Genomic DNA, 11,636 nt, shown 5'->3' with positions numbered 1-11,636 from the left:
ATGGCGGCGCGGACAGCGTTTGGGACTGTGTGCCGGCGCCTCTGGCAGGTACCGGGCGGGCTGGGGAGACTGGGCAGGCTGACGAGGACAGTTACCATTAAGTCTCGCCGCCACCCGCTGTTCCGCCCATCATGAGTCTTCTCGATACTTATTCCTCACCGCGGGCCGTATACAGGAAGGTGGCGAGAAAGGGGCTAATTTTATCTAGAATTCTCTCATGGAATTAACCATAAGTTAATGAGTCAGGGCGAAAGTAGGAACAAGAAGAATCGTAGAATGTCAGAGGTAGAAAAGATATTGTACTTCATGTGTTCCAAAACTTCTGCTTTCACGTTTTCAAAATAAACTGAGGCTCCGAGAAGACAGGAAACTTTCCTCATGAAAATTAGGGGCTGAACTGGAGCCAGCCCACACTTCCCGTGTAACTAAATTGAGATGTCCTGACATCCAGGGATTGTGAGTTTTAGAGGAAGGTCTCTGAAGTCAGGGGAGTGGGTTGGATATCTTCTGCACAGTTCTTTGGAGAAGAAGCAAAAACTGAAGTGATGATTCTCAAGCTTTTTGGCCATGGGACCACTTTACACCTTTGGGATTGAGGACTCTAAAGAGCTTTTGTTTTTGTGGGTTTTAACTGTCTGTGTTTAAATTTTTAGAAAATAAAACTGAGAGTCTTAAAATTACGTATTCGTTTAAAAGTAATACTAACATATTACTTCTTAACATAATTAGTGTTTTATGGAAAATAACTGTATTTTCCAAAACAAAAACAAATTTAGTGAGGAGTGGCAATGTTTTACATTTTGACAAATCTCTTTAACGTCTGGCTTAATAGAAGACAGCTGCGTTCTCATTCAATCTTTATCACAGCTCTTGCACCCACGGGAAAACTACACTGGTGAGAGAATGAGAGTGGGAAAGTTGTAAATAACGTTATAATATTATTATTATTATGGAATATTACTCAGCTATAAGGAATAATGAAGATACGACATCTCTATGGTTCTCCTGGAGAGAGTTGGAACCCATTATATTAAGTGAAGTATCCCAAGAATGGAAAAACAAGCATCACATGTACTCACCAGAAAATTGGTTTCCCTGATCATCACCTAAATACGCATCTAGGAACGACACCAATCGGATATCAGACTGAGGTGGGGGGTGGGGGAGGGGATGGGGATATGCCTACACAACGAGTGCATTGCGCACCGTTTGGGGAATGGTAACCCTTGAAGGTGCTGACTCGGGAAGGGGGGGTGGGGGGGGAGGACATACACCTACCTGATAGGTGCAATGCGCACTACCTGGGGAACGGACAGGCCTGGAGCTCTGACTTGGGGGGAAAGGCGGTACATGGGCAACGTATGTAACCTGCAATTCTGTATCCCCTATAACAATAAGATGAAATAAAAAAAAAATATTATTATTATGAAAATAGTTTTGATTTTCTAGACTCCCTGAAAGTGTGTCAGAGACCCCCTGCCCCAGAGGTCCTCAGACCACACTTTGAGAACTACCGTTTTTAAGAAGAATCAGATGGTATTAGGGGGTGAAATTTTTGACTACTGTACTAAGAGAAACTTATCCAGACAGCCTTCCTTCCAGCTCCCACCTCAAAAAATAAAGAAAAAAATTTAAGAACTTAAGGTTGATTTTTTGGATGTAACAGCACTTTAGTCTCCCACTTTTAAAAGCAGAGGTTGGTAGTGAGAGAAGAGTGGGAAGTGTCATATTCTTTAGGCCTATCCTCCTTATGCACAAGTGGATTGTGGAGTCTGGCATAAATGTGGAGAAGGGATTTTCTATGTGATTATGTGTAAAGAATGGTGCATGCCTCTTATTACCTTGCATTGTGCCTGATTTCCTTTCTTTGGTTTTTCCCCCTTGATCCAAGGAAGAATATGGAAAGTTTTGATTTGTCTTCATCTGGGGTAAAGAAAAGAAGAAGTACAATAAACTAAGAATAGGCTTCTTAAACATATTTAGGTGACCTTCAGTTTTAATTAGCTTTACTTGTGCTAAACTGCTATTTTCATCTTCATTGTATTTTTTGTTTTGTTTTGAGACGGGGTTTCACTGTGTTACCCAGGATGATCTCAAACTCTTGGGCTTAAGTGATCTTCTGGCCTCAGCCTGGAGTAGCTGGGACTATAGGCATGAGCAATGTATTTTTAAAGTGTTTCCACTTTCTCAGGTTACATACTTAAATCTCAGGAAAACTTAAAGGATAAACAAGTAGATAATATATATAGTACATTTAAGTTTCCTAAAACTAGAAACTTTGGTTCCACCAGGGGGAGCTGACAATAAAGGATTTGGAAATGCTGGATTGTTCAAGTATATGTCACAGTAGTTAACGATGGGTATAAATTCCAGTGTGTATTTCAAATTTATAAGCTAGTTATCCCAGCCAGGCTAAGAAATACATATGCTTTAAAAGATGTATGAAAGCTTCAACAGAAGGTACTTTAGAATTCTTATTCCAACTTTTAATAAATTAGATTATAAAGCTACTTAGTAGTTTTTATTGCTTAAAAATATTCAGGCAAAATAAGTTTATATTGAAACACAATCTATAAAAAATAAGGGGAAAATGAAATCACATGTTATTTTTTTTCTTGATGTCCATATGTTTAAATCATACCCTTTTTTAATGTGGGAATTGCTTTTTCAAAAAAGTTCTTCTAAGCTTTAAAAGATACAGATTCTTTAGTATTTTGAGACTGCTTTTTGATTATCAACTCTACCATTGTCCTTTTCTTTTTTTTTAAATGAAGTCAGATTTGGCCATTTTATTTACCCAGGTAGCTTCATCTTTAATTATGAGATATCCCTTTATTTGAAGTGTCGTACATCTTTTGGGTTTTAGTAGAAACTATGATGGTTTGGTAATCAACTTTAATTCTAACACATGTTCTTCTCCCCCCTACTTTTTTTTTTAAGGGCTTGGGCAATTTTTCTGTAGACAGTTCTAAGAGCAGTACAGCCAAAAATGGTGGATTTCTTCTGTAAGTATACAATTAGGTGTGCTAAATTGACAGGAAAATAGGCTCCTGTGCTGTTTTACTTAGGTTTTTCTTTTTTCTTATACACAGCAGTACCAATATGAAGTGGGTACAGTTTTCAAACCTACATGTTGATATTCTTAAGGATTTGACCAAACCTACGGTATGTACTTCCTATTTCTTGGTATAAGGAGCTATATTAGCAATAAGTTGTCCTTACTATTTCATCTGGGGTTGTTAGCCAAACACTATATGAATAAAAAAATTTTATTCTGGAATACTGGCAGATGCACAATATGTATATTTTCTAATGTCCCTTGTTGCTCGTATTATCTTTAAGTATATCAAAGTAAGTTCTCAGAGAATAAATTATTTACCCCAAATGACTGGCAATTAGCATTCTCTTGCTTTTAGCTCAGCATAATTGAAGAGTTGTTATAATTAATGATGTTATGTTATGGAAAAATATTTTTCCTGTAGCCTTCAAGTCTTTGTTTTCATTTTAAATACTGAGCCTGGGCCGGGCGCGGTAGCTCACGCCTGTAATCCTAGCACTCTGGGAGGCCGAGGTGGGTGGATCGCTCAAGGTCAGGAATTCGAGATCAGCCTGAGCAAGAGCGAGACCCCGTCTCTACTAAAAATAGAAAGAAATTATCTGGCCAACTAAAATATATATAGAAAAAATTAGCCGGGCATGGTGGTGCATGCCTGTAGTCCCAGCTACTCGGGAGGCTGAGGCAGGAGGATCGCTTAAGCCCAGGAGTTTGAGGTTGCTGTGAGCTAGGCTGACACCACGGCACTCACTCTAGCCCGGGCAACAAAGCGAGACTCTATCTCAAAAAAATAAATAAATAAATAAATACTGAGCCTAGGCCTGGACAAAGCTTTATTGTTCGCAGTGAGAAAGAGCATTAGTGCAAGTAATGGAAAGTACTTATGTAACCTTATAGAAGCCTTGATTTTATCAACCCAGCTTTTTGTGTTATTTGTAATTTTTAAAAATCTTTACAAATTCCAAATCCTTCCATTTCTACCCCTCAAAAATAGCCCCTTTTAACAGTTTGGTGTGAATCCTTCTAGACATTTGTGTATACATACTCATTTTATCTATGCACATGTATACCAAAATGGAATTATATTAATACATGATATACTGCTATTTCTTTGTCCCCCCACTCCCCAAATAGATACTGGATGTATTTTTGTGACATTACATATATACCCCAGTCACCCCAGTCTCCAGCTCGGGTGCTGCAAGGGTCAGTCCTATAAGGACAGGTTACAGGATGGGCACAGTGGCATCTGTGCCCTTAGAAGTAAAACAACTATTTATTTTAGCTACTTGTTCCCATGTGGGAAATCAGACTGATTGATGCTAGGTTGTCTAAATCTCCAAGCTAAACTGAAATCCAAATTGTTATGTGAAATCTCCTGATTTTTAATATTTGTAACAAATTCAGAATATTTTTAAAACCCTATAAGAATCAATCAGAACACATCTTAGGGCTATATTCCCCCTCCCTCATCCCTCAACTTATGCTATAGGATATCAGTATGTTCTGTTCTTTCAGCAAGCCTATTTGGAGTAATTGAGAGTGGATACCTAGCTTCCTAGCTAGATGTCCTTTCAGGGGTGAAGTTAATTTAACCCTGAATCATTGGATTAGCAATATAATTTACCGGTTTAATGGATGAATAAAATGAAGGTAATTTACCTCTTGGAAGAAAGTCAGGAATGTCAAAGCCATTATTTCTAAGGCCTTTAGGTATTAGGGTGGAAGAGATAGAAGTGATTGGTATAGTCAGTGTCATAACATTTTAATTAGAAATGAGTAATTTGTATATTAGGGTAGGCAAAACATACGTGAATAAAACCTCATAAGGAGTATGAATAGGAATAGCTCGCCTTTGTATAATGATGTTTTATCCTTTATAAGCACTTTAATCTGTGTTTTCGTATTGTTTTCCTTGGAGAAATGCTATGAGCTATAGCACAGGGATTACCCAGTTTTATATATGAGGAAACTAAAGTGCAGATACTTGCGTAAAGCACTTATTATAGATTATGTGACTCGCCCATTGTCCTTCAGCTATAGGTAGCAGAGTTTACTTCTTAATGCAGTTCTTCTGACCAGGGTACTTTCGTTAGCAGACCCTGAAATCCTTTATCATTGTGAATTTAGAGCTCAGTAAGTCTTAAGTTGGAAAATTCCATTAGTGATTCTGTAGGTTACCTTGAGAATTCTTTTGATTCACACTGTATTTTAACAGATTCTGAGGCTCATTGTGCAGATTTGAGCATGATAGTATCTAATACTTAAGCTAACAGAGTTAAGATTTTACTCAGCATTTTTCTCCCCATTTATTAGTAAATTCTGTAGTTGTTCAGTTGAGGGTAATATGTTAAATTTGCTAGTCATAAGTATTAGAGGAACCACAACTGAAACTTTTCTTTTGATTTTAGATAACCATTTCTGATGAACCAGACACATTATATAAGCGCCTGTCAGTTTTAGTAAAAGGCCATGATAAGGCTGTATTGGACAGTTATGAATATTTTGCTGTGCTTGCTGCTAAAGAACTTGGTATCTCTATTAAAGTGTGAGTATGACCTCTCCTAATCTGACCTATTAGGTGCTGTAATATGATCAAGCAGGAAAATGGTGCTGATCCCAGGAAGTTCTGAGCTCTTAAAATGGGGTGGAAACACATGGTGGATAAATTTTAGGTTTGTCATATATTATCCTAAGCAGGATCATCCCTTCCTTTTTTCTAGAATTTTTAAATACTAGAATGAGTGAACAAGGAAAATGAAAGAAATCCTTTCTCTAGAAATTGTGTTTACATGAGGAGATCCAAGAAGCCCATGTATCTGGGATCTCCAGGGGGCAGGGAGGTAGAATAGGTGAGGAAACAATCCTCTTAGACCCTTTGCATATGATGATCTTGGGCTAATATATCCATTGTTTCAAATCTGCCCTAAGAAACACCACTCACCTGGTAATTTCATGCATGAGCAAGGTGAGCTTCCTATAGCCTTGGAGTCACTGCAGGACAAGTAGAACTGTCTCCTTGTCATCTGTTCCTTCTGATGTTGAACAAGGCCCATTTGGGGCTTTGCCAGTCTGGCCTTTTAACAAAAACAGAAGCCCACACTGTTTCCCGAAACAGGCTATAGTTTTGTGATTATCAATATATCTGTAGTTTCCTATAACAACGCACATATAGCAGACATTACAACTATGTCCACCACACTGGTGCTGCTCTTCACAATTTGTATGTTTGGTCAGTAAGGGTCTCAAAGGGTGTAAAAGCAGGCATGTGTTTGTGCACTAGTACTTGCATGCCAAGGCTCATTTTTGGGTCTGTGGGAAAAGGTTCCTGTTGCTATCTGTGGTGTTTATTTTGGCCTGAGCTTTATGATAGCAGTTGTTGTTACAGATGACAGTCTTGACAAATAGAGGCCTATAAATGGTACTTAATGCCTATAATTGAGTGTGAGCCGGACCTACAAAATTGTGGAATCATGCTTTGGTATCAGTGACTCAGGTTTTAACATCAGTATGTTATTTTGCCCATTAATTTCAGACATGAACCTCCAAGAAAAATAGAGCGATTTACTCTTCTCAAATCAGTGCACATTTTCAAGAAGCACAGAGTTCAGTATGAAATGAGAACACTTTACAGATGTTTAGAGGTGAGTTTATTTCAGACATTCAGGCATTTTTGAAATACCCAGGATTTCACTCTAGCATATCATAACTTTCCTTTAACATTAACTGAGTTGACTTCCTTTCAGCCAGCCCATGCCTGTTAGTTGTAGAGAAGGTAAATGTCTTTTCATGTTAACAGAAGCCACATGATAGGAAAGTCACACTCAAAGCCATCCTTCAGTTTAGTGCATACTTTAACTCAAGAATACAGATTGTGCTAATTTTATACAGTAAAATGGCATTGGCACAAATTTGCCCATATTTCAAAAATTTTAGTTAAGTTTTTACATAGTTCTAACAATTCTTTTCACATGCTAACTGGACTTTCCATGTCAATGATGTGCAGCAAAGGTTTTTCATTCATTTGTGCATCCACTACGGCCTGCGTAGTCTGGTGGTCAAGGAAAAACATGGGTTCAGAGTTAGACTGCCAACGCCAGAGTCCAAGTCCTGGCACCTGCTGGCTATGTGACCCTCATCAATTCTTCCATCTATAAAATGGGAATAATAATGGCTAGTAATAACTGTCTCATAAGGTTAGTGTGAGAATTAAATGGGATATTTATGTAAAGCACTTAGAATATTCCCATTGCATAGTAAGTGATTGGTAATGTTCTTAAAACAAAGACTTATGCATCTTTTATGTGGAAAGCACTGTACTAGTCATTGAGGGTACAAATACAAAGTCATAGTCCCTACTCTTAAATAAAAAAGAAAAACTCAAAATTTTATCCACCCATGTCTGACAGAAACATCTCACAGTGGAGCGCACAGAAAATCTTACATTAACCATATCTTATAACCTAGTCCTTTTGTCTTGAGTTGTTTTGTGAAGCTCTTGTAAGTATACTGTTCTGATACCAAGCTTGCCAACTGTGTTCTGTGGAGCCCTGGCTTTAAAATATCTGCATTTGGGAGGAATGAGTTTTGGGGGCCATGCTTGCCCCCGTTCAGTTCAGCCAGGGGATCTATATATTTTTTTTAATTGTGATTCTATATAAGATTGTTTAGGGGAAGAACACACTCTACCACTTTTACAAAAAAAACAAAACAACACAACACCCCAACATAAAATTTTCAGCTTTGACAGCGTAGCATAAACCATTTTCATGTTTGACATTTTAGTTAGAACATCTAACTGGAAGTACAGCAGATGTCTACTTGGAATATATTCAGCGAAACTTACCTGAAGGGGTTGCCATGGAAGTAACTAAGGTATGACTTGAATTTTTACCTCTTTTGGGGGGATATCTGTATTGTTTTGATACATCGCAGCCTGGTCCAGGCTCACTGAGTAGAGGGGAGGACCCATGGCAAACTGGGAGACAGTTGCCACAGGGTTGGGGGCTTCCCCTCAAGTTTCCTTCTCAAAGCCCTACAAAAGGCAAGGGCGTGAGGCGAAAGAAAAAGTCAAGAGGATCTGACAGATTAATAAATCAAATTTGGGGCTAAAGAGTGCTTTTAAGTTCAGATTATATTATAGTTTTGTTTTGTTTCTTTTTTTAGACACAATTAGAACAGTTACCAGAACACATCAAGGAGCCAATCTGGGAAACAATACCCGAGGAAAAAGAAGAAAGCAAGTCATAAAGCCTCAGGGAGGCTACTAGTGCCTGAAGTGGAAATGGGGATGGGCCGGATGTGTATGTTTAAGTGGAGAGTGCTTCCAGCTGAGATGGTTTTGAGTCTACATCATTGTTGTGTTGAGTCCTCATGCCTGGTCAGCTGGGAGCAGGGAATGGAGCATTAATGACAAGCTGGACTGTAGTGAAAGAACCACTTTGTTCTTTTATACATGTCATTATTTCAGTTCTGATTTTTACAGGCATAAACAAACCATTTTGCCTACTGTGAGCCAAAAGAGTCAAATTTATATTTTGTTGGGCTGCTGCTGTTCAATTATTAGTTCGTACCAGTTTTAATTTATATCATTTCTTTCATCTGAAGGTGTTTAAAGTATTCTTCACACATATTTTTATCTTTTGAGGTGCCTAGAAGGAACTTGTGGTAAATTTAACGCTGAGCAGTTAAAGGTTTTCAAATTTACCTTAGTGTGGGCTGGCATGTGCTGATTTGGAGGTGGTAACTAACAGACTTGACTTCATTTACGCATTACATTTTGGAAAGAGAATATACTTTGCAGCAGACCAAACACATGTGTGACATGCACTGAACTCTTCTTGCAGCCCAAACCCTTACAGAGCTGCCTACAAGGGTCACTGTAATGGAATTTATGCTCTCAAGAAATTGTTACTTGTATCATTTTATTCATCCTGTGATTCATTCATTCAATAAGCTTTTATTCCATAAACTTTGCACCCCACACTGTAGTAAATACCAAAAATTAAATAGAAATAATGGTTTTGAAAATTGTGCTAAGCACAGAAAATTATTTTTCTTTATTAAACTCCTCAGTGGTAAGAAAGCCTCTTTCTTTTGGTAAATGTCACACTTTTTGTTAGGAGATGCCTACTTTTCCTTGAAATTAAATAGCAGTTAAAGCCCTGAAAGGGGCAAGCCCACAATGGGCTGAAACAGTTGGTGTGGCAAACCCAGGGGAGTGCTTCGTTTCCTTCTTACAGCAGAATCAGGTTCGTGTCTTTTGTGGTTTTCTTTACATCTTTGGAGTAGTTAGGACTTCTCAGTTTTTCCCCCTTTAAACTGAATTGCCTGTTCTCTTTTCCAAGCCTAGTATCAGGTATCCGTGTGTTGAATACATACTGCTTATGTATCAGACTTACATTACTGTCATTAACATGAAAAGAATTACAGCCTTGTGCCCCATGACCTCCTTCAGCTCAGTTGTTGGCTGTGTCATTCACAAATGCCTGAAGCATACTTACACCAAGGATAAGCCTCAGGATTAACTAGCCAATAAAACAAGAGCAATATAATGGTAACTATATTTAGCAAAGCAGCAGTTTGTGACACATTTTTATCTTTAAAGAAATGATCCTTTAAATATAGACCCACACTTAGGCTTTTCTGAGCTTTTTTACAGACAATATAAATCACTGTATCATAATAGGATGATATATGTGTGCTCACCTCAATGTCTCTTCCATGTGAGCTCCTTTAAAGGTGTGTGCATCCACTTCCAGCAATTTTCAGATTAAATTAACCTGTAAGCAAGATTACTTAGCTTATCTCTCCAAATTATGTATTAAAATCTTGTTTTAAGATAAATGTGAAAATAAGGCCAGGCGCAGTGGCTCACGCCTGTAATCCTAGCACTCTGGGAGGCTGAGGCGGGTGGATTGCTCAAGGTCAGGAGTTCGAGACCAGCCTGAGCAAGAGCGAGACCCCATCTCTACTAAAAAAATAGAAATTATATGGACAGCTAAAAATATATATGCAGAAAAAATTAGCCGGGCATGGTGGCACATGCCTGTAGTCCCAGCTACTCGGGAGGCTGAGGCAGTAGGCTCGCGTAAGCCCAGGAGTGTGAGGTTGCTGTGAGCTAGGCTGACGCCACGGCACTCACTCTAGCCAGGGCAACAAAGCGACACTCTGTCTCAAAAAAAAAAAAAAAAATGTGAAAATAAACTACACCTGTGTCCATGTGTGCACAAAACTAGCAGTATTTCTTTGACAAAAGTATTTGGCATGTTTGAAGCCTACTTCTTGACATAAACAAGCTGATTTCTTATTCTCATAGGCCAGAAGATTTTTGGTTTCGTTTGTTTTAAATTAGGTCTCTGAGTAAAATACATATCCTGAAAATTAGAATTAATACCCAAGTCTCCCTTTCCATGCATGGCAGGGATAGGAAGTGGTGAGAGAAAACCGGATCTTACGTAGGAAGAGTCAAAGGTGGGAAGTGAGATGAATTTTTATTGAGGTGTAGCCCTGGGTTCCTGTTGCTTTCTCTGATCTGAAGCATATTTGTTTTTGTATTAAATAAAATCATGTTCTGGTCTGTTTAAAATTAATTAGTATAACTCTATGTATCTCTGGTGAGACAGAGTAGACCAGTTCAGCGTCAAGTTTCAGTGCTTTCAAAGAGAATGACATCTATTCCTGTGACCATTTAAACCTGCCACAGTGAATATATGAAGCAATTACTTTAAACCGCTAGTCTAGTTTGTTAACACTTCTGCTTGTCTGCTGCCATTCTTGTCCTACGTTATATTATTAAATTAGTTGTACTGCAACATTAATGAGTAACAATAGAGAAAGCATGGACTTTGAAGTAAGACAGACATGAGTCAGATAAGAGTTCAAACTCACTAACTGCTGGAAACTTGGGCAAGATATTTAACCCTGTCAGAGCCTCAGTTTACTTATTAGTAAAATGTAGGAAATAATACCTACATACTTGTATAATATTTAATACTCCAACTTACTAAGGTTGCTGCGATATTTTACTAGATTAATAAAGTACCTCAAACAGTACTGGCCAGATAATAAACATTCAGTAAATGGCAGGACCAATTTGATGATACTTTAGATGCTTGCATGTTGTACTTTTATTTTTTTCTATTTTTTCCCCCTGATAACTGCACAGTAATATACTTTTAAAAAAGCAGCTGGATAGGACCTTCAATTATCTGCAAGGTGGGATAATACTTCCTTTAGAGCAGCAGTCCCCAACCTTTTTGGCACCAGGGACCATTTTCATGGAAGACAATTTTTCCACAAACCGGGGTGGGGGTGTGGTGGTTTGGGGATGATTCAAGTGCATTACATTTATTGTGCACTTTATTTCTAACGTATTAGAAATACTACACTGTAGTATATAATGAAATCATTATACAACTCACCATAGGTTGGGGACCCCTACTAGAGTATGCTTATAGTAGCCACCATACATTATGCCAGCCTTTTCACATGGTCATTTTCAGATACTAATCTTTCATTTAATTAACAACCCACTAAAGTAGTTACTATTATCCCCATTTTACAGGAGAGAAACCCAAGG

At 38.2% G+C, this 11,636-nt stretch overlaps 1 protein-coding gene across 1 annotated transcript; it reads left to right on the top strand.

Moving 5' to 3' along the window:
* Positions 1–9,890, top strand: MRPS10 (mitochondrial ribosomal protein S10). Its single transcript, XM_069488031.1, has 7 exons — positions 1–48; positions 2,941–3,005; positions 3,093–3,165; positions 5,467–5,603; positions 6,591–6,699; positions 7,841–7,930; positions 8,222–9,890. Exons 1-7 carry the CDS (start codon positions 1–3, stop codon positions 8,303–8,305), a joined length of 606 nt encoding a protein of 201 aa, XP_069344132.1. The 3' UTR covers positions 8,306–9,890.
* The last annotated feature ends 1,746 nt before the right edge of the window (positions 9,891–11,636 follow it).

The sequence above is a fragment of the Eulemur rufifrons genome, chromosome 15 (assembly GCF_041146395.1).
Source record: "Eulemur rufifrons isolate Redbay chromosome 15, OSU_ERuf_1, whole genome shotgun sequence".
NCBI lineage: Eukaryota > Metazoa > Chordata > Mammalia > Primates > Lemuridae > Eulemur > Eulemur rufifrons.
This window is presented reverse-complemented; position numbering and strand designations above follow the sequence as displayed.

Coding starts and splice junctions, on each gene's coding strand:
- MRPS10 (XM_069488031.1), top strand. CDS start 1: ATGGCGGCGCGGACAGCGTTTGGGACTGTGTGCCGGCGCCTCTGGCAG. Junction 3,166..5,466: donor AGGATTTGACCAAACCTACG/GTATGTACTTCC, acceptor TTTTGATTTTAG/ATAACCATTTCTGATGAACC. Junction 6,700..7,840: donor CACTTTACAGATGTTTAGAG/GTGAGTTTATTT, acceptor TTGACATTTTAG/TTAGAACATCTAACTGGAAG.